This window comes from Ciconia boyciana, chromosome 6 (genome assembly GCF_034638445.1).
Source record: "Ciconia boyciana chromosome 6, ASM3463844v1, whole genome shotgun sequence".
Lineage (NCBI taxonomy): Eukaryota > Metazoa > Chordata > Aves > Ciconiiformes > Ciconiidae > Ciconia > Ciconia boyciana.
Genome location: NC_132939.1, coordinates 32,985,565 through 33,008,394, shown reverse-complemented (window position 1 = coordinate 33,008,394; position 22,830 = coordinate 32,985,565). Strand labels below are relative to the sequence as shown.

General features: G+C 51.5%; 1 protein-coding gene across 1 annotated transcript in view; it reads right to left on the bottom strand.

Moving 5' to 3' along the window:
• Positions 1-22,830, bottom strand: part of SLC8A3 (solute carrier family 8 member A3) — a 92,768-nt gene that overhangs the window by 9,888 nt on the left and 60,050 nt on the right. Inside the window, exon 2 of the mRNA XM_072864671.1 lies at positions 10,062-10,165. Coding sequence (XP_072720772.1) covers positions 10,062-10,165 — 104 coding nt within the window. The remainder of the gene's footprint in view (positions 1-10,061; positions 10,166-22,830) is intronic.

Sequence of the window (22,830 nt, the reverse complement as noted above, 5' to 3'; positions counted from 1 at the left end):
CAAATTAGGCAGCTACTGAATTAAAGCAATGAAATTACTGGGAAGGAGGCTGTGCTCAACTTATTTCCAGTCCTCTCGGACCTGAAGAAGTAACAAAGGAAAACATCCAAACCGCTCCGAGGAGTTCTCCATAAACACCCTAAGCTGATATTTGGGGAGCTGGGGACTTTTGCCTGCCACTAGCAATTTCCTAATTAGCCCAATATCCGATGGGCTCAGGCCATCCCCTGCACAGCAGATTTGGCATCCTCCGAAAAGGAGCAGAGACTGAAGCTTGCGTGGCAGATGCTGCTCCTTTGATTTGCAGCACAGCTCAGGCGTGATGAACGCTTTGGTTTTCAGCTCTACTTGCAAACCTGTCAGACTTGAGCTCCTCTCTGCACCCTGCGTGCCCACCCTTATCTTTTGACAAATGTTTCTTTAGTACAAATTCAACTGTAATCATATCTGGAATTGAAGGAATAAGAAAAATACAGGAGGTGTACATCACTCTGCAGTGGGATCAAGAGAGACCGGTGTAATGGGGATTTCAGGCAAGGAAGGGGGGGCTCAGCATTAATATACATAAAATCCTGCCATGGGAAGAGGAGGTGAAGAGCGCAGAGCCAGAGCTGAGGGTGAGGAGGGAAATGGTGCTGATGCTTATCGTGCCCTGGTAGCACTGCCCTGGAGCTGGGCTCACCCCGGGACCCCCCAGGACGGGAGGTGGAGAGCACCCGGGTGCATGCACTGAGGGGTGACGCATGGCCTGATCCTGCATGGGACGGGGACACCTGCGCAGCCCTGCACCCTCACCACCCCAGGCAACACCACCCCACGCCCCAGGAGTGCCACCCCCCTGCAGAAGAGCCCTGTGCTCCCTGGTGCATCAGAACAACCCAAGCCCCAGAGGTGCCTGACAAGAGGGTCGAGTCATGGTCCCGGACCAGCCAGAGCTGCGTGTTCTGCTTTGCAACCCTGGCTGGGCCATTTCCCAAAACCTCGGGGGAAAATCTGGAATATGGGAAATGCTCTTAGATGACAGTCAATCACTGTCATGTTCTTAATGTGTTGCTCTTAACTAGTTCCTGCTGGACACAAACACCGTGAGCTGGGGTTGTCTACAACAAAGCAAACACAAACACAGGGGCGCTGACCGAAGGGGACGAAAACAGAGCCAGAGCAGGCAGAGGAAAGGAGAAAAAGCACTTACCTTGGGTGAGCAGCAGGGCTGTGGGGAGAGAAGAACATGAGAAAGACAGGGAGAGAGAAGAGAAGAGGGAAGAAGTTAATATCCAAGGGGGAAAAGCTGTTTTGCAGATAACGGCTATCAGTGAGCAATGGACGTGGTGCAAGGCGGCGTGCAAGCTCGCCGGGGTCGCATGCCAGGTGCAGGCGGGGGAGCAGACCCTGCGGCAGCGCGATGCAGAGAATGCTGGTGAGCACCAGGGTGCTGGCCCCCCAAAGTCACACCCCCCAAGCGAAGGCAGAGGGGTGGGATACAGGTGGGGAGTAGTGAGGAGGGGAAGGGAAAAGTAGGGAGGGGACGGTTACGCTTGCCATCGGGGCCTGAAGTGACCCAAACTGACCCAAAGGCATGGTGGGTGCCCTCACTTCAGCAGGGAGTATGTGGTTGTGGTGGGGCTTGGCAAAACCAGAGAGGTCCCGGTAAACCCGTCGGTGGCTGAGAAGAGAAGGTGGTTGGCGGGCAGCTCACTGAGAAGAACATCGTCAGGGGGAGGTGTTGATAAAACGGGTGCTGGCCTCCAGTGTGAAATGGAGCGGGGGTAACGCGGCTGAGCATCATCCCCCGGGATGCCCTGCTCGCCTACGCCTGTCCTGCGCCCCACAGGTACCACTCCCAGAGGGTCAGGGAGCCGAGAGGAGCACAGGCACATGTAAAGCATCACCACTTTGAGTCCTCCTGGCTCTCTCTGCTCCCAATTGCGGGTCTGCCCGACGGCGCTGCACGGGCACGTGCCGTGCAATGTCATCGCAGTGGGACGCGACTGCCTCCCAGGAAATGTGACTGCGTGGTCCTGTGAGATTAGAGGTGGAAGAAAGGGAGGAGAAGGGGGCGAAGGTCCTTGCAAGGGATGACCTTACCCTGACTTTCCATACGGGCACAGCCCAGCCCTCTTGCTGCCTTGGGCAGTGACCTCCTGGCCCTCCCCTGCCTTGATTTTCCCACTCCCTAGAGCTGTCACCAAGAAACGTCCGGCTGGATCCCTCTTAGGTGTTACCCCTAGAAAGCCACAGCCTGCATCCAGGTTTCATACTAACTACAGGAGAGTCCGTATAGCAAAAAATACCGAACCCTCTTTGAGACGGGCCAAGCACCAGCTCTGTGCCTTAGCTTTGACTTCTACCTGTCCTTCAAACAGCAAACTGGTCCCCGAAGACTTGGTTGCATGCAATGACGGTATTGTAATTACTAACACTTATTATCATGCACTTTTAGTCTCAGAAGCTTAAAACTCTGTACAAAGACTGAGTCAGTATTAACAGCCCCATTTGACAGATGGTGAAGCAAGCAAAGGGAGGCTAAAGGGAACATTTTGCAAACTCAGAAGTGGGCTGGAGTCCAAAAGTGCTAATTTACCCAGGCTTGCCAGTTCAGGCCTCTGAAAAGCAGGCACTTTTGTACAGAGGCACCTAATTGTATCCATGCTGGCTTGAAAGTGATTTCCTAAGCAATTCGTCAAAGGTCGCACAGCACATCAGTGGCAGAGCCGGGGAAAGTAATCCTGAGTCCTGGCTCCCAGTCACGGCTCTGCTCCGTCGAGCAGCACCCACGGGCACAGCTTTCCCAACAGCCTGCGGGGAGTCATCGGCCCAGCCAAGATCTTCATCCACCTATCCATGTCCCTGGCTGGAAATACCCTGGGCACTCGCGGAGGTCTCCCGTGTCTGTGCGGGCAGGTAGAGGCACAGAGAAAGGGGAAGGGGCAATGAAGAGGCTCCTTGCTGAGCATCCCTCGTGTTTCAGGGTCAATTCCTTTTGAGAGTCAAAAACTTTTGGGGGAACCATTCGTGAATACGTTCTGCAGCACGTACAGTGCCACAGAGCCCCAAGAAGCACACAACCTGCTCTGCCTGCACAACCTCCCATCCTCCATGGAAGTCTGGAAGTCTCCAGCAGGCCCATCACTGCTCCTTGTAGGACCAATCTTGAGTCTCCTTGTAGCTCCATCCTGCGTCAGCTCCATGCTAACCTGTGGCCTCCTTACTATTCCATGGCCTTCTGGTTCTCCAGACAATGGGGGAAATTTAATTTGCCTTTTGCAATTACAAGAATTAGTACAATGGGTTGATTCGGTGTTCAAATTTAATATAATGAAATATTACTGGGCCCCTAAGCTACTGTGGTTATTAAAAAAAATCATTGGTTCCTCATGTTTTTTAAAACTGTTGTTCTAGTGCTCTGGGATTTGAGCTTATTTTTTTCCCCATTTGCTTTTGAGCCTGCAAAAGAACTATTTTTCTCTCTTTCACTTATGATATGATACATGAATATTTGAAGAAGCCTATAAGGCTATGAATGAAACATCAAGAATACAGCATGCAGAAAGCCAAGGGATTATTTTATCTTTATATTTCTGAGTGAATGCTGTGCATGCAAGCAAGAAAATGATTTCATGGACTAAAGCCTCCTTCCTGCACATGCATCTGCTAATGTGCCCTTAGCCCTGACCTGTAATGTTTCCTGACAGTCCATCTGGGGATGCTGTACCTGTACCAGCCCCACCGATGGTCCCCGTGCTGTTCCCATCCCACAAGCCTCCTTCCGCTGCCCCCAGCCCAGGCTGCATCCCTCCATCCCTCCCCAGGGCACCTCTCCTCCTCCTGCACTCCTGCTCTGCACATCACGCTCCTCATGGGGCCAAGCCAGGCCACCTCATTGCTGTTGGCATCTCAGGTAGTCTCAGAGGCTCGACGTGCCTGTTCTTACAGGGAGCTGCTAAAATTAGCTCCGCAGTCAAATCCAAAATAGCATTTCCAAGTACCCCTCACCTAACCCTTGCACGGCATAAGCACAGACACACACCCGTGCCCGCAGACAGGGTAGGTGATGCTGACGCTCTCAGGAGACCCAAAGCCTTCAGCTCTGGATCCCAGTTCCTCCTTTACTGGGGTTTCTCTGCCCTGCAGGCCTGGTTTTTACTCAGCAAAGTCAAAACTGTGTGTATGAACTCTGCTTCCCCTGCCACCCCTGCAACTGGACAATTTAGACCTGAATTTAGCTGCTAAAAAAAGCTAATTACTAATAAACAATTTCATCTGCATGTTTTCAATGTACTTTGGGGTGAAACCCTGCTGTGACGTGCGTGTTGGTGTGGGGTACAGATCAGGAATTGAATTCCTGCCTGCTTTAACTCTACCGAGGCCAAAGAAGGTTAAACCAAGAGGAACTGGGCTTGGGATGGGAGCAGACGAGAAACCGGGCAATCCTGTAAATCCTGTGCTAAATGTGTGTCCCAGCCTTTTTCTAAACAGTTAAATACCTTTTTCTGCTGTTTACCTCAGAGAGAGATTTGACCATGCTGCATGCTTTATTCTGGACTCATTCTTCATTAACATAAATCTTCTCTAATCAATATCCCTAACGACTCCAGGAAGCCACTGCGTGGATAAGAGGATCCTTGTTAAAGGCCTGGGATTTACAGAGTGAGCTGAAATGAGGGCGAGGAGGCTGGATTTTGGAGAGACCCTCAGTCACACAACAGGGCAGTCACAGGCAGCAAAAGGCAAGGAGAACACATTGCCTGCACCCCGTGCACACCCAAAGGAGCTCAGTGACCATGCAAACGGCGGGCTCCGTTCCCCAAAGGGGTAAGGATCCCCCATCTTCCAGATGCAACTCTCCACAGGCTCTGCCTCCGCATTTGCTCACTGAGGTGAGCAAACTGTTTCCCTAATGGACTGTGAAGAGCTATAAATATGGGGTTTTTATAGGCTAAACAAGGCAGACATTTTGCAGCATTAACCTGAATGCTGTTATTATTGAAGTCAATAGCAAAGCTCTTGCAGACTCCAAGAGACTCCTCTCCATCAGGAGAATCAGCAGCGTTCAGCTTAATCACAGAGCTGCGAGCAAATTATTAAACCTTCGGGGAAGGAGGAAACAGCAATCTAACATTGCTTTGCTATTCCCATCAGCAGCTGATAGCAGGAGTTTCTCAGCGTTTGCCCACACTTCAGAAAAATGCAGCACATGCGCTCACATATCGATGCAGCTTATCTTATCCAGGCACTGACCTTTGTACCAAGGCACATCATTTCATCAATATTTTGATATAGATAACTTGCTGGATCAATCCAGGCTAGGAATCCTTCTTCCTTGGCAGTTTAATCCTTACTCTGTGACTCCCAGTCACATCCTCCCTCTGGGGCACGAAGCTTTCCCATCAGGGGTGCTGACACTTCATTAAAAGGAGATGGGTTATGAGATTTGTCCACACCAGTTGACTCTGTGCTGGGAGGGCTGAGAGGACTTCAGACAAAATCTTCCCAAGCCAGGTCATGCCAGCAAGCTGTTTAATAGTGCTTGCCAGCCATCTGTGCTCCTGTTTCCAGTGAAGTCGTATCTTGTGGGAGACGTACTTCCTGAAGCAAAGTTTTGCATGAAGGATGTCGGTCCCTTTTGCAAAGTGTAACCCTCAAGACTCAGCCTTCACGCACCAGCCCTGAGGTTGAATCTTCTACCACTGTGCCACAAGCTGAATTCTCATGAGCAGACTCCCAATTACCCTCATGAAACATAATTTTCCCAAATGCTATTTTCACCATTATCTGCTATCAAATGAAATCTTCCAGTGAGTCAGTATCGGTCTTCATCACAGACTGGGCTGGCAAGATACCCATCTCAGATCTATTCTCATCTCTTTGAATTATTGGAGCACATCAACAAAACGAGCTGCTAAAGTAAAACTACTTGATGTGATTTGTTTGGATGATCAGAAGGGCTTTGAAAAACTCCAGCTGCAGAAAGCAATTGGTGAAAAAGAATAAATGGGCTGCAAGACAAAGTTTGGTATTGTGGATGTAACATTTATATAGGGGGAAAGTAAAGAACAGGAGCACGTGGTCAGCTCTCCTTATGGCAAGGGTTAACAACCGAGTGCCGCAAGGCTCAAAGCAGCACGGCACTGGTATAATTGGGGGTGAACAGTGAGGAGCAGCATCTGCAGATGATGCAAAATGTTTCAGTCAGAAGGCTGTTTCAGTGGCTGTTAGGTGTTGTGCAAGCCCTGAGCAACCTGGAGACGGGAATTTGTGTTTGGACCACCATAGGTACCTTCCTGAGTAGAGATGTTTTTCCCTGGTAAGGTGCTTGTAGGTGCAAACAGCAAGGGCAATAGGATGAATTTTCTGCTGAGCTCTGGCCCTCACAGAGACCCTCCTGGAGATACACAGCCTCACCTAATTGTGCAGCCCAAGACAAGGTCACTCCCCTCTATCCCACAGCTCTGGTCAGGGCAAGCAGACGTTCCCTTGACTGGTGGCGACTGCTTTGTACCGGCACATGTACGGGACAGCGCAGCCAGTAATGCAAATCAACCATATGGTAGCGAACTCTGCTCCCGCCTGCTATCCTCTTTCGCTGTACGTCTATCAGAAACCGCTGCCACTGCAGCCAGCAGCAGTGTGGATACCTGCAGGGACAGCACAGGGGATTTTAATAGCATGGGGCTCCAGATCAAGATCTGCATCCAAAATAAACCATCCAAACTCTGTCCCAGGCTGGTTTGAGAAGCACGCATCTATGCCCCTGGCCACCGGCCCTGCCGTCAGCTCTGCCTGCCCTTCAGGGCACCACATTTTCTCACTGATCTCATCACTGCTACCTAGCTCGTGTCCTTAAGGTGAGGTCCTGGGGTGAGCGCAGGCCCTCGGCACGAAGCTGTGATAGCGCAGGCACGACTGCGCTGGCTGTCTCTGCGCGACCCGGATCGCAGATTACTTCCAAACACAACTGCCAGTCAGCTGAGGCACCCAACACTGCCCAGCTCCCAACAGGACCAGAAGAGATGTTCTGAAGACGCTACGAAGAGCCGTCGCAGAACATCCAATACTCCTGCAGCACCCTAGGCACCAGCTCAGTGTGACAGAGCTAAGTGGGGAGTAACTACAAAACAAGGACACACTGTCAAGAAAACCACGTCTTTTGCAGTACTGGAAACAAACGCGTGGGTAGCCAAAACCCAGAGAGACTCTTCATCAAAAGCAACCCAGCCTGAACCTCCCAGGAGAGGCAGGAGCTGTGCTTTGCCCTCACCGTGTGAGTCACAGGGGGGCCCACTCATCACCGCAACAAAACCAAGTGAAGTCCCAGCTAGGCGGCTGCAGTTTGGGATTTTTTCCCCCGTCTGTGGATGCAGGGCAATGGCAGCATCCACGCAGGTGGCTGCACTGACCTTGAAGCCCACGGGGCTCTATCGGTCATGCATGTGCTTTGCAATAAATAAACCATCCGAACTCTGCCCCTGCAACGGCGCAGTGGTGGCAGGAACGTGTGCGCGGGAGTCAGTGTGAGCGTCCCTTCCCGACGCCGTACGGCAGGTCGCACACCTCCCCAAGCGTGTACAAGCCCGTGCGCGTCCTGGGCTGCCTCGTCTCCACTCCTGCTCACACCTGCACCCCATGAAGCTGCTGGCGACAGCATCTGCTGTCGATCAGCCCCGATGCTCTGCGTGGGAAAGCCTCACGTAGCTCCTTATTCTTCATCCCAGGCACAAGGTACGCTCCTTGGAGATGCCACGGCGTGCAGCACTAGGGAGCTGGGGATCTTTCCAGATGCCCTGGAATTAGTGTAGCGACTGTGCCACCTTGTGCCAGCAACATTTACAAATGCATTTTAATCTCCCACCTCTTAGATTTTAAAACCATGGTGCTCTTGCTCTGACTTTTCTCTAACGAGGCCAACCAGGGCTCCATATCTCCTCCTCAGCATGGTCCTTCACCTCCTCTGGGTAAAGAGGGTCCATCCTTACGTGTTGGTGAGGGAAGCCGCTGGCCTGCAGGCTCTGTGCTGCAGATCATTTAGTCTGGCTCTGATCTCCTCTCTGCCTGTTGCAAATCAGACAGTCCCGCTGACTCCAGCTGATGCTGGTGTAAATGAGACACCCACAACATGGCAAACTGGCATCGTGGTCCTAATAATGAGGACATTTTACAACTGAACCGCCTTAAGGGCTATTTGGATTTTTTTCAAATACATGTTTTTATTCAGCCAGATGCAATATGGCCTATATGGGAAAAAGAAATGCAGAACTTCACAAAAAGCAGCCCGATCCTGACCCTGTATCCTGAAGCTCACTGGTTTAGAAAAGGATGCAGGGCTCACAGGGAGCAGACAACTGAGCAGAAACTTCAGTGTGATGCTCCAGGCTGCTGAGTGCATAAGCAGGAGAGAGCCAGAGGCAGGTGATTTTCCTCCTGTACCTGCTGAGATGGCGGTGGGAGCCCCGTGGACAGGAAGGGGCACACGCGGAGAGGAGACACCGGCGTGATTCTAGGGCTGAAGACTTCGATCTAGGGCTGAACACTTTGCTGACACAGATTCAAAGGCCTTAATCTCCTTAAACTTCCAAGAAGAAATCTGAGTGTAATACGGCTATAACGAGCAGGTACCTACACAGAAGGTATGGCACACTATCTAGTTCTTTCATCTCATGGAGAAAAGTAGGAAAATAACCAGTGGCTACAAGGTGAGGCCAGACAACTTCTAGCTAGAAGCCGTGCTCACACCTTTAGCCTGGAGGGTGATTAACTGCTGGGACATACCCCCATGGGATATGGCAGGTTGTCCCTGCTTCCGCTCAAGGTCAGTTGGACTTCGGTGAAACCTGAGGGCCTGTGCTCGACACAGAGTGAAACCTCATGTCCCTCATTGCCTGCAGGCTGCAGGAGATGGTCTAACGGCATTAAACTATGTATCCTCTTTGGGTTTACATCTTACAAATCCATGGATGCTATACGACATTGCCATGCTAATGCAAGCTGTGTCTATCCCGAACGTCCTGCAGATGGGAGCTCGGACTGGCCAGAGGGCAGCTGCTGTGCGGGCCAGATAAGAGACAGGAGACATTTCAGCAAGGGAAGGCTCTGCGATGCCAGGTGTTCCCATCACCTGCAGCAGCACACGGGAGCAGAAATAAGCCTGTGGACACACATGTCTGTCTCTGCTCTGTATCAGATACCCAGAAGGTGGATTTGAATTCCGTTTTGTAAAGTGCTTCTGTTTAAAGCTTGGCCCTCCCGGGCCACCCCAAAGCTGGTGAAGCCAATGGCAAGACTCGCTCAGTGACAAAGGGGTGAAACATGTACAGGACAAGGACAAAGATACATCTAGGCAAGGCACAACCGTAAGTCAGGGTTTATTCCCACTATAATGCTGCTCTGCGGGGAGATCCTGGGTCTCACTGCTGATGAAGTAGGACCTCAGCAGAGCTCCACACCCTCTGCACAACAGGCTGTGATTGTTTGCGATCCATTAAGGGCGTTTTCAGATGAAATGCATGGAAAACCATTTTTAAAAATAAAAGCAAAACGAGATACCTCACACCTTCCCTCCTCTCCCACGGGCTTTTCACCACACCTCAGAGGGACCCAAAAGCACCAAGGCAATGCCACTGGCAGGCAACAACGGAGGGAAGGACAGCGGGGCGTACGGGAGGAGCCGAAGGGGCAGCCATGCATTACCCCCTTCTCCTGCCTTTCACCTTCCCCAAGGTCCTGGCAAAGGAGCAGGAGAGGGGAGAACAGCAAAGGTGTGCTCAGAACAAAAACAGGTCAAGACAAGGAAAACCAATCAAAATAATACAGCCTCTGAGGCTCAAGCTTTGCACAAAAGGAGGATCAGGAGTAAGCTGGGCTCTAAAACGCAGAGATGACACCGAAACAGGGTGAGAGCGAGAATACAGGAGGGCAGAGAATAAAAGTCGATCCATCTACAGGAGGAGGAGAAAAGGAGGGAGGGGAAGGAGGAGAAAGAGGGTTATATTTTCTGGATTTGGGGTTTGGAGACTCGATTCTGATTTTTTTCTTTTTTTTCATCTTTTTCATAAAGGATCTCACACCTGATATTCCTCGTTCCATCCATTTCGGTTCACCAAGGGCAATGAAGAAATTCTCCTGCCTTTCGTATTCCTCCTCATCTACTATCTTAACCCTTACGGTCTTCCTGTAGGGACAACAAGAAAGACAACCGTATGCAGCAGGTTGGCCGGCCGGAGGCGAGGCAGCAGCGGCGGCGGCGGCGGCGCGGGCTCCTGGCACGCAGCCCCTTCCCCAGCGGGGCGGTGCGCGTCGGCCTGCCTGTGGGACACGGGGCATCCGTCGCAGCTGCTCCTTGGGGAGCGGGAGGGTGTTAGGGAGAGAGGGGGCTGGCGAGGGGGTGAGGAGGGAGAGAAAGGCGGGGGTCGGACCTTGCTGATGGTTAGTGGGAGGCGACTTCTGCAGCACGTTTTTTTCAGTGTCACATGGTAATGGAAAGGGTATCGTCTGCCTGGAAATCACCAGGGACCACCCTGGGGTACCCACTGCGCTTTAGCTGGAAGATCAATTGCTTCTGCTACCCTCACAACTAATAATAAATCTGCAGGGACTCTGGGCTGGGAGCCTGAGGAGAAGGGAGAGAGATGGGCACTCACGGACACATTCCCCGGTGGGGTGAGGTGGGTCTCTGCCGGCAGGCTACAGCTCTATTAGCTGCGAAGGAGGCTGATATTTCTAATTTCCTTTTTTAAAATGGCACATCTTACTGCTTTTTCTCCTCAGTAGTGTCTGCCTCTTCCCCCAACCTGTTCCCTGAGCAAGGACGCAGCTTTCCCTGGGAGCAGACAGCTTTGCTGGGACCTCGAAGGCAACACGATGGGACTAAAATGCCTCCGAGGATCGAATGGAAATACCCTGGATGCTGGAGCGGGGCTGGCCCCTTCTCCCTGCTGCCAGCTCGCCTGGCTCCCTCCAGCACCCCTTCAATGCCAAAGCGGGGCGTCAGCTCCTCCCTGCCCTCACCTCCCGCTCCCAGAGCCACTCTGCAGCAACCGGACCGGGGGCTGCACAGCCTTTGCCCAGTCCTTCTCAGAAATTACAGGAGCTGCTTCTCTGCCAGGCCTCGATTCCTGTCTTTATCTGACCAGGACTCCTACGGGTGGACCAGGGCCGGGCGATGATCTCCGGAGATGCTGGATGTGTTTCTAGCCAGCATCTTCCCACTGGCGCTACAAAATTTGCTTGGACCGTCCAGCGGGGATGGCGGAAGGTCCCTCTCAAGCCGCCGCAGAAATACGGACAAGCGGGACTGCTCTCCATCCTTCTCTTTCTGCCCCCCTCGCCACTTTGCCTCTCCTCAGCCCCAGCATCGCTCCCCCCACCATGGGTACCATGTGACACGGTGTGTGCGCACAGCAGTGTGTAGGGCAGAGCGGTTGGAGACAGAGAGAAGAGGAGGAGAAGAGGAGGAAGGAGACGGAAGAGAAGAGGAAAGAAGAACGTTAATGTTAGTCTGGAGGGCCAGTACTACACCTTTCTGTAAACTCATATCCACCATGCGGGGGCTCATCAGCTCAATGAAGAAATTCTTGTTTTTTTCATACTCCTCATCATCAATTACCTTGATGTGAACTGTTTTGCTGTGGATGGAAAAATAGTAAGTGTCATAAAGGGGAGAAGGGAACAGAGAAGCAACAGTGGAGGAAGGTGAAGAGTTGAATGGGGACATTAGAGAGTCAAAGTTTTCTCACCCACTGAACAAGCTCAACATGGCCCTTGAGAAAGGCTAAAGCCCCACTCCTGCAAGTGACACTGGCCAATTTTCTGTTTAACCCAAAGGCATGATGGCAGGCCACGCTGTGCAAAGCAAAGTTAGACAAAAATAGCTCTGATCCCCCGGCAAACCAGCGAGGGGCTGAGGAGCCGCCAGTACGGTGGCTGGCGACTCAGCGTGTGGGCAATGAGGTCTGATGGCCAGCGGAGAAGCAGGCATCCCTCACCCCGCTACCCACTGCACACACACACACACACGTGCAGAAGCACAAGCACACACGCCCCGCAGGCACCGTGCTGCTGCCTCCCTGCTGGCAACACCCGCCTGCCGGGCAGATGCCCGCTGACTGCACGGGCCATGGGGAAACCCTGCGACCTGCAGCTCTGATATAATTCACATCAGAGGGAACCCTAGGGGATGTGGGTTCATCAGCTGCCACAGGGACAGCTTCATCAGCCTGCTCTGAGAGGTCCTGGCTGCTGGAGCAGCCGGGCAGCACATCCTACGTCTCTCCTTAGGCAAATTTCTTATGAGTTCTTAGAGCATTTTGTAGGAACAGAAGGGAAGAGCTCACTGTGCCATCGTTTCTTTCACAGCAAATACATGCCTTATGCAGAGGTCACCATTCCTCGGCTTTCGCACGCAAACAGAACATGGGAAGTGAGCTGAGGGCTCTGCCAACCCACCGCCTCCTTCCAGCCAGGGCTGCGCTGACTGTCGTGGGCTGGAAATGACCCCTGCGCTCCCCTCGCCTTCCTGGTGGCTGCAAGGCTTCATGCAGTCTCATCCCTCACTCGTGAGAGAAGGGATTGGTGCTTTTATTCCAGGCTGATCTCACACCCTCTGAAAGGCAACATTGGCTGCATGTGCACTGATAAGCACATACAATTACATGCTCGTATAAATGCAACCACTCTAAAGAGGCACGCGCTTGCCACCTCAGGGCTCCTGGACTTCCAGTCAGCCCCAACCCCAAGCTGGAACTGCATTTTTTAAACGAAAAGTCAGTTCCACTTAAAAAGCATTTCTCTTACCCCAAAGCAACTGCCCGAGAGCCACCAGGCCAGCTGCCCCTCCTGCCAGTGAATGACCCCTCCCTTCCCACAGCTCCAAACCCACACGTGGCCCTGGGGCTACGACCTCCCCTCGCTCTCTGCCCATCCTCAACGTTCAGATCAGTCCCTGGTGCGTTTTGTGCACAACCGGTATTGGCTGGGGATGGAAAGGAGGAGGAAAGTGGGACTGGCAATCACAGAGTCTGGAAAAATAGCCCCAAGCTTCAAATCCCTGTGAGTCTCAGCCGGTAGCCCTTGGCATTAAATATACCCAGTATCTTTGATCCCACAGCACTTCAGAGAATGAGCCGTCCATCCCTGCATCCTGGGGATGCTGCGATCCCCATCCTGGGGATGCTGCTACTGCCAGCAGCCCCCTGAAAAACACCATTTCACAACAGAGAATAGGAGGGTTGATTAACTGTCATCACTGCAGCTTGTACTCCTACGGATATCACTAATGACCACAAAATTATCCAGCCCTCCTCCAATTTGACTCTCAAGTCATAACTGCTCCTGCACTCTGACTATGGAAATCCCATTCCCCGTGCTGGCTCTCGTTTTTGGCTTGGTCCCAAACCCTGTCTTTCAAGTGATGGCATACGGGATTAGGGGGAAGAGTTTGGACAACCTCTGCTATATCCATTGGTGCAGGAATATGCAAGAAAAATCACCTCTAATTCTTCTTTCTAAGATAAATCAGCTTTATTTTTGCCAGTGCTTGTTCTACCCATATCCTGCGCTAATGCCAGCAAGCCTCCTTTCCCTTCTCCAGACCCTTTCAATCTCTGCTAATCCAGCCTGAAGGATGTAGCATTTTAAATTACATCTCTGGTGTAAATGTTGGTGCTCGCGTAAGACTTCATCACGATGATTTTGTTGCATTTTCTTTGGAGGGGTGGACTGAATTTGGCTTTTGAACCAGATGTTGTCTGGGCCCCTGGTACTTTGCAAAGCTTGTTCAGTTTGCTGAGTGAAACCTACAGCTGATTCATAGCTCTGATCTTTTCCTTGCTCATATACTACAAAACAGAAGGTGGGATTTTTAAAAGCAGCCAGTGCTTCCTGCACATGGGTTGCTTTTTAAAATCCTATTCATAATTACCATTGCTTATGGTTTTTCCATTCTAGGAGCTCCAAATTACTCAGTATCGCTTGTCTGCAAAAATTTGGAAAAAACCCCATAGACCTCATTTCCCGGGGGCCAGCTTAGGTATCGCGACAAAGCTATTCTAAGGCTTTATGCAATGAATATTATGCATGCACACCATTTGAGTTTGCTTTCATACAGCAGCTTTCTTTTCCTTTCTTTCTTTCTTTCTTTCTTTCTTTTTTTTTATGCGGTGGCTCTCCCGTCTCCGTGAGTGGTGTGTGCGCACACCAGAGAAGAGGAGAAATGCTCATTTAATGAGGATGCATGCCCAGCAGATGATCTCCCTGGCCGTGTGCTGTGCGTATGGAAAGTCTAATTTCACACAAGCCCCTCATCTGTGCGATGAATACTCAGAGCTGTGGACTTGAGGAATAATGGGTTGCTGCTTGCGCATTTTGTTAAGTTCAGAGAGCTCTATACAGCCTCCTAAGTAGTCCCACAGTGGTGAGCTTTCCTTAGAGTAGTCCTTTTTCAATGTTTTTTAAAAGAAAAAAAGTCAAGAAAGAGGAAGAAAACGTGGTAGGGATCCACAGGGAGGATGCACGGTAAAATGCTGGCTTTGCAAAGCAAGTCCCCTTGGGACAAGAAACCAAGAGAGCAAACCCTCTGGACTCCTAGACCAGCTCAGCTCTGCGGCAAACTGGACCGTTACTACACACTCAAGCCTCAGGTGGCTTTTCAAAAACGGGTGTCTGAATTTGGTGACCAATCCAGTAAATTCCTGGTTTCCTCCTTCACTACGAGCCACAGGGAGAAAAGGACCTTTTACCTGGCTCTGAAGCAACGGGTGAGGGGCAGAACTTCCACAGAGCAAAGCTGCAGGTGCCCTGCAGGGACACAGGCAGGACCTTGCACCCCTCGCCCAACCTGACTGAGTCCCAAAGGAGGAGGAAGAGCCTGACCTCCCCAGCTTTGCTGAGGGGTGGTGAGAGAAAGCTTTGGAGACCCAGCGCAGGAGCCCCGAGGTGTGGGCTGTGTGGTGTGGGGACCTGGCACTGCCCGCGCTCGGGCGGTGGGGATGGAGGGCTCCGGCTGAACTGCAGCTGCTGCCCGCTCTTGCTGCAGAGCCAGCGCGTTGCCAGACCTCCCCGTGCAAGGAGAAAAGGAGCACGGCAGAAGTTTGCAGGGACTGTGCAGTGACACCGGGAGGTGGGTGAGGGCTCACAGACCCAGCGCCAGATAACGGGGAGCAGTTAACCTTTCGCTGGGATTTTGTGGCAGAGGGAAGAGCAGCATCCCCGCTCCCGGCTTGCTCTGCAGCCTGCAAGGATGGGGGCATGGGGCTGGCCTTGCTCCCTGGCGGGGAAGTGCCGTCTCTCAGCTGGCTGGCTGCTCCGGTGACTGTTGCTGCGGAAAGGTCAGCGCTGATGGAGGGCGGTTGCGGTGGCCTGATGGCCACCCCTCCCAGCCCGCCGCGGCTGGTGGGGGCTGCCCCTTCCCGGGCTCTGCAGCTTCCCTAGCCACTGCGAGCAGCTTGCTCCTCTCCAGGGCTATGAAAGCAACCATAACTACAGCTGCGTCCTGAGCTGTCGCAAATCGTCTGGAGGCCAAAACACAGATTGCTCCCGCGCAATCTCATCTCTCACCTGCAGCCACACTGAGAGCTACCTCCTCGGAAGGCATGGAGAGCAGAGGAGATGGATGGGGAGAAGGGCCGGAGCGTGACACCGCCCCGGGAAGACATCACGTTAATGCGAGAGATGTGACAGGAGGACACCGAGAGGCAGAGAGCGTGCGGGAGCAGGAGGCTCGGGAACATTTTGCTGCAAGAACATCCTGACAGCTTCTTGAAATTCATGGAGGCAGAGGCGGGCACGACAGGGGCTGGCCGTGCAGCAGCCCTGACAGGCACGGTCACCGTGACGGGAAGCGAGGGATCCGAAGCCCACCTTGCTCAGCTAAGCAGCTTTCATTCCCCAGCCTTTGGTTGCTCAGCATGGGGAAAGGAGGACACTTTCCAACCTCCTCCTTTCTCTCTGACAGCCTCCTCATGGCCAAGACGTACCTCAAACAGCTCGAAAGCGGAGAACAGCAGAGGCCATCCAAAAGCCTCTCCTGGCAATCAACTGCCTTTGTTAAATGCCACTGGGAGCTGGCAGCGAGGAGCCACTCTGCAAACCCCAAAGCCCCACCACCAGCACCAAGCCACGGCATAGTCCAATCTCAACCCCTGCATGAGTACATTGGTGGGAAAAGATCTTTAATTCAGGCCTCGGTGGTGTTTTCAGCAGACTGAGCAATGCTTTCGGTTTGGGCTATGACACAGCAGGGCAAGGCGAGAGCCGGCGTTCCCGGGGATCACCTGGCCATGCAGAACTCAGGATAGCTGCTCGCTCTCTCCTTTTTCTCTGGGGCCATTGCAAGCTGCCATCAACAGCCCTCAGATGATGGCGGTCCGGGCTCTCCTTTCAACATGCACTTAGAAACAATCACTGGTTTTAAAAGTTAGGGATGGGAAAGCTCCTCTGGGGAGCAACATCAAGTATGAGATTTCCCTGAGTAAGCAACAGAAGATGAAATGAATAGACATCGATCTTCTCCTAAAGGACTTTGTGCACATGATGTTGCTAAATTCCCCGTCTGGGAAGTAAAGAGGATAATCTATAAAATCATTTTATTTGACAACACGTCCGCTTCCAACACATAACGCAACAACTGGATGGTTATTTGATTAATGTGCTAGAAAATATTGAGTATCTCTCTGTGTGGAGACTCTCATTTGCAGGAATTATTGCCAAGGAGGTTAAGAGGATGTGTCTGCATGACTTTGGAATGTGAAATAAGGCTCAGCTCTAAAAACAGCGTAAGTCAGGAGATGTCACATAGTGTATACCACTGAAACAGGCAGGGCTGCGCAAGGGCAGGATTTACAGTCTCCGGTGGAATGCTGTTAGCCTGGATGGAAAGCAGCCAGGACAGCAAGGTAAACATCCCTGGGACAGTGAGAAGTACCAGGAGATCTTTAGTAACTCATTAATGTGAATCATTAGTGCATATACCTTGGGTCAAGCCACAGCATTCTTGACACATCTTGATATATCCAAATCCTCATCTGATTTGCGGTGGGTGCAGGTCCCTGCAGCATGAATTTCAATGCACGTAGTGCCAGTCTGACTCTTCCCCAGAGTTCTGACTTGGGCTGAGATTTCAACATGAAACTACAGATAGGACCTATTTGCTCTGCCAGAAGATCTCGTTGAGAAGCCCTACTGCAGAAATGCTGACTAGGTAAGATGTCAGCATTTGAGGCAAACCAGAGGGGATTAAATAAGGCTATGCACAGTGGGGAGCTGTCTTTGCCCAGCTCGCTGGGAGGTGGATATTTAACAGAGCAACGTGACAGTGCTGGCAGACAAGGTGAAGAAGCCAGCAAGAGAAGCCCTGATATAACGCACATGGTCACATGGAGTTGCGCATCAAGTAACCCAGGGTGGGACAAGCTGAGCTGTTTTGAAGCAAAGGATTAGGCTGTCACATAGCACAGACAAAGACGGGAGGTGTTTGAAGAGGAGAATCATTAGATCCCAAAGCAGAGTCACTAAACTCACCAAGGAGATGATGAGTGATCTTAATTTCAACAGGAAATCATGGTAATTTAGGAACCTATCCAGAGTATGACCAAGACAGACAGGTTGCACATTGGGCTTAAGCTCATGCTCATGAAAGAAGATTTTTGTCTCCCATGGGGATTACGGAGGGAGGAACAGGTTTTGAAGCATCCAGCTGCAGCCACCGGTGATGGTCACAGTTTGTTCTAGCAGCCAGGTCAGACTTGAAGGTGCTTCTAAGGTCAGAGCAGACGTTGGTACCAATTACCTAAGCACATGTCAACAGGATAGATGAACTGTCAGGATAGAGTTTCAAAGCAGATCATTGATGTGCAAGTTGCTGATGTAAGAGTTACAGAAGAACTGGTGCTAGTACAGGAGCTGGAGACAAGCCATTGCGGGCCAGTTTCCAGGAACTGGCTGTGTCATTCATGAGGACCTTGGAAGAGCAGCTGTGCAAGAGCCATCCCACTCTGTGCAGAAGGCACATGGGGAGCAGCCCGGACCACCTCACTACCAGACCAGTTGGCTGTAAAGTGTCATAGACAGAAGCACCTCCAGAAATGGGATTTTTTTCTCTTTTGTCTTCAAGTTAGCCTATGAGATAACCAGATGATAACTAGTTATCATCTTATCATTAAAACGGAGTTCTCTGCAGTGCTAATCACTATGTACTACTATTCTACACATAGAATACCTATGTATTTCTCCAGGCAAGCCTGAAGCCATTCAAGCAAGTCATTTGATATTTCTGTGCTTCAGTTTCTATATCCATGCAGTGGCTGTGATCCTTATTTCTCACAGGGATTTGACAGGGGACAGTCCCTACTTGTTTCAAACTCCTAATGCGGAAGATGTTACAGTGACGCAGCCATAAGGAGGGTGAGGGAAGAGAGCAGAGAGAGCTTGAAGTGGTGGTGGAAGCATCACTTATTCACATGAGTATCAACTTATTCCGCTTCATCTGATTTGGTTCTCATTTGAAGGGAGCCGTGCATTTCTCTAGGGCACCTCCTCTTCCTTGCTAAAGTTCCTTTATGCCATTAGGAAACCAAAAGACCTCAGAAAACAGGGCTGGAAGCAACTGCTAGCACTCAGCTATCACCCCGTCTCTGGGCAGGGCCAGTCCCACCAAGCCATTCCTGGCAGGTAGGTGGTTGCCCGACTGGTTTTTGAAAGCTTCATGGTAGAGATGGTTTCTTTCCCCATATTTCAACTCTTTACCCCTAGAAAGTCCTTCATAATGTCCACCCAGACTGACAAGGTATAACTTGCTTGGGAGGGGAGGGGGAAGAAACCTTTGGCACTGCCTCCCGGCACACATAGCAAGGAGGGCTCCCTATGTCTCTGCTGTCCCTTCCCACACAGGCAGGGACAGCAGACACCTGGGACCTGTCCAGGTGACCTAGAGTCCTTCTGCATGCCCCTACCCCTGCCATGTGTGCAGCACACGGGGCACTCCACTCCGTTCCTACAAGGGCCAGGGCCAGAAACCTCCACCTCTGCTACAGCAGGTCACAGGGAGGGGGGAAAAGGTCTGCTGAGGAAGACACTGTGCAAGAAGTGGCTGTACCCCGAGGCAGAGACCGGGACCCCAGCCCAAAACCCTACATGCCCCTCCATGCCCGTCTCCCTGGGACTGCGTGGGACTCTGCTCGGGATTGCCGGGAGCTCAGGAGCTCTGCCTGGCTGGCTGTCAGTGGTGTGGTTTGGTCACGTCACACCAGGTCTTCAAAAGGGATGGAGGAGGAAATATTGACACAGAAAGGCAATTTCCCTTTGTGTATTCCGCATGTAATCTTGGCTAATTAGTAAATTGGCTCATGTTTCAATTAGAACTATTGAAAATGTTTTAGTAGCTGACACATGATAATTAAAGGGACACAGCCAAGACCAAAGCCGTATTTTTAAAAATCTTTACTTGTATCAGAAAACTTCAAAGCGTTACCAGTAAAAGATGTACAGGGATAGCTGGTAAAAAAAAAAAAAAAGGTAAAAAAAAAATTTAAAAAATTGCCTGTTATACTCCCTCCATCCTGGATGGCAAAACTAAAGGGGTCACTTTGTGCTTGTGGTCAGCTTCACATTTCAATTTGTGCTTGTTTCCTGCCACAGCAGCCCAGCCCTCACTTCCCACTGCCACCCAACCCTGCAAAGAGACATGAAATGCTGTCAACTTGACATGACCGTTTCACACCTACTTTGCACTGGTGCAAACAACTGCACCAGCAATGAGAAATCAGAGCTGCTAAGTTGCAGGCAGGTGAGCCCATTAAGCACTGTCACACCTTGCAAAAAATCCTTAAGTACATGGTACATTATTCAGGGCAACTCAAGAGATGCGGTATATCCACATGTCTCAGCCATGGGAATCAGCACTGGAGCTAGTAAATGGCAAATATCTCACACTCAACTTGGAAGCCCTTAAGAGCTGGAAAAGGCTCAGTAGGGAAGCACAAAAAAATGCTCAGGGAGTTTCCTTAATGCAGTCAGCCCCACCAGACAAGCAGGTTTCCAAAGCATTCTGTATTTCACTTTGTTCAAACATGATACAATGCTCTAATACAGAGAATTCTTCAAGGAAAGATGCCACAATGTGGTTTTAAGAATCTCTGAAAAGAAGGGAAAAACACAGTTTGTTAAACCCCCTTTCTCTCAGCTGAGTCCATGCTGCGGATCAGCTGAGTTGAGATTTTTAAGTTGGGTTGTACAAGCATAATAGCCCAGCTCCACAGGTTTCTTTCTTTATTCAGTTTAATAAAGGTATTTTTTTCCATTAAACATTTTCAGGTTCAGCTATAATCTTTGTTTAAGTTCCTCTTAAAAAAAAGAAATCTAGGCTGATCTGTGCATCACCTTCCAGACTGCTGGCTCCAAATACTGAAGCTGTGTGTACAGACACAAGCGGGCCCTTGCCTGGCCTGCTGCAGGTCAGCTTTTTCTTGCTGACCCTACAAGACTCGATGCTTCAGGGCCAGGGGAGAGCAGGCAAAGTCTCGACAGCCTGTGGAGCTATTTGTTGAGGTCTGTACAATAAACACTTGTCTTGTACAAGTAATAATTCAACTTGGCAGCCCATGAAACCAGACAGTTCTGGCGGGTATCAGCCTGGTGTAGGTGAAAAGCAGTGCCAGGGCCCTGGGCATGGACATTTCTCTCCTCCCTATCTTGGGCAGGTTCCCAGGGGAACAGCTTCACTGAGAAGATGCTGTGCCTTTTTTCTCTCAGAAAGGAATTTTAAAAGGAGCAAAACCTCAGCCACAACCCCACTGTGGTCACACAGTACAAAATTAAAGAAAAAGTAGAGGGTGGAGAAAGAAGGAAGGAAGAGAATTTATTCCTTACTAAAGGTCTTTGAATTTTCCTGCTTCCAGCTTAGTCTAACACACGGCCACAAAAGCCTATGATGTCAAAACCCGTCATGGATGTTGACAGCCAAACAAAGAACTGGAGATGCTTTTGTTTGCTCTAGAGAACGGCTCCAGAACTTGACAGGGTGCAGGAGTGGGAGCGCCCTGGACAGGAGAGGGTAGGCTGGGCTACCTCAAAGCCCCTTGAGATGTCCTGAGCAAACACAAAACTGGCATTTAGCTGGAAGTGACCCCTGTCCCACCATAGCGCTCCCAAATCCCACCTGCAAGACACTCTTCACTGGCTGGTATTAGCAGCCCAGTGCTTCAAGCCATCGCCCCTGGTTTTAGACTTTTCGCTGAAGGCATGGAGATTTGGAAGCTATATTTAGATGTCTTCTCTATTCTCCAGCAACAAGGTTGCCATGGAGATGCTGGCACGGATGAGAAGGTGGGGACAGAGGGGGACAGGAAGTTGAGGAATGAGAAGTGCCAGATTCAAGACAACCCTCACCAGCCCACGAAGGCTTTAAATTCCTCGTGGGGCAAAAATTGGTGAAAGTTGTTAGCTGAAATGAGCCCCTGACACTGCCCGATGGTGTGGCCCTGCCATGCATCGCTCAGTGCTTTGTCACGACAGCTTTGAAGAGACTCAAGCCTTTGGGCGCTGCTCTTTCGGGAGAACACGTCCCCATCGACCTGAGCTCGCTGCCCCGGGGGCGTGCGCTGAGCACCGATCCCTGCCTCAGCTCATCACTCCCGTGAGTGCTGATAAGCACCTGCAGCCGCAGGTCATCCACCCCCGGACATCCTGAGGACAACCACCCACGTCCTTCTCTCTGGGCACAGCTCTGGAGGGGCTGCATGCCACCCGCTGCTGGCTGTAGCTCAGCTGAGCTCTACGCAGCTTCTTTGATCTCTCTTCAAAATTCAGTTCTCTGAACTCCCAATGGATTTGTAAAATCTTCTGACGTGGGGTGCCCAAAACCAAACCTGCACTGCCACACTGCATCCCAGCAGAGACACGCTAGCCGCTCCTGTCCGAGTGCCAAAAGCAGCCCTCTGGGAGCTCCACTCAAGTCCTACTGCTGCCGTGCTGCTTCACAAACTCATATTGACTCGCTACTCGGCCGGCTCCTGGCACAGCTGGGGTGGCTTTGTCTCAGACAGGGAGCCACAGCTGGGGACAGAGCTGCCCAAGGCTCCCCGGCAGGGCGGGCAGGGACACGCTGGCATGCTGGGGACGAGCCACTCAGCACAGGAGGGGAGGCTGATGGCCATGGAGACCTCAGCTTGCTGATCCTACTGCTACGGGAGCCAGGCCGTGGTGGGAGTGAAGGCAGCCACTGCCAGCAGGGATTAGGGACCACCAATTTCCCCCATGACACATCCACATCTCCTGGGCTGGCATCAGCCGCAGGCACAGCCCAGATGTGCAGCTGCCAGCAGATTCGCACCTACTGCCCACAACACTGCTCTTTCCAGCACAGACAAAGCAGGTGGAGACCAAGGGCTCCTTTTAACGTGGCTGTTCCCAAGACTTGCTGTCCTACACTTAATGCACTTGCAATGAAATCTGGCTTTCCAAGAAAGGTCAGAATTGTCCCCCCAGTTCCCAGCGTGGGAGCTGGCATACTTCAACCCCCCACACCTGCCTAGACCTCCTTCCTGGCTCCTGCACGTGACAGCATCCCCAGATTTCAGCGCTCAAAGCACATCAAAAACGGTGGGGAGCGAAGCAGACTTTCCCATCGCAACCCTCTCCAGACATCAGCCTCGCGAGTCCCTCTCTCCCCTGCCTCGCCCTGCTCTTCCCACACGCACACGCAGACGGTGCTTTCAGCTCAGCAGGGCTGTGTTCAGCCCAGCCATTGGAGTTGCGCTACATTCAACAGAGCAGCAAGGCAGCAATCTGTAGGAAATTAATGAGCTGCAAACAACGCTGTGCAGCTGCCAGCCTGAAACGAGCCCG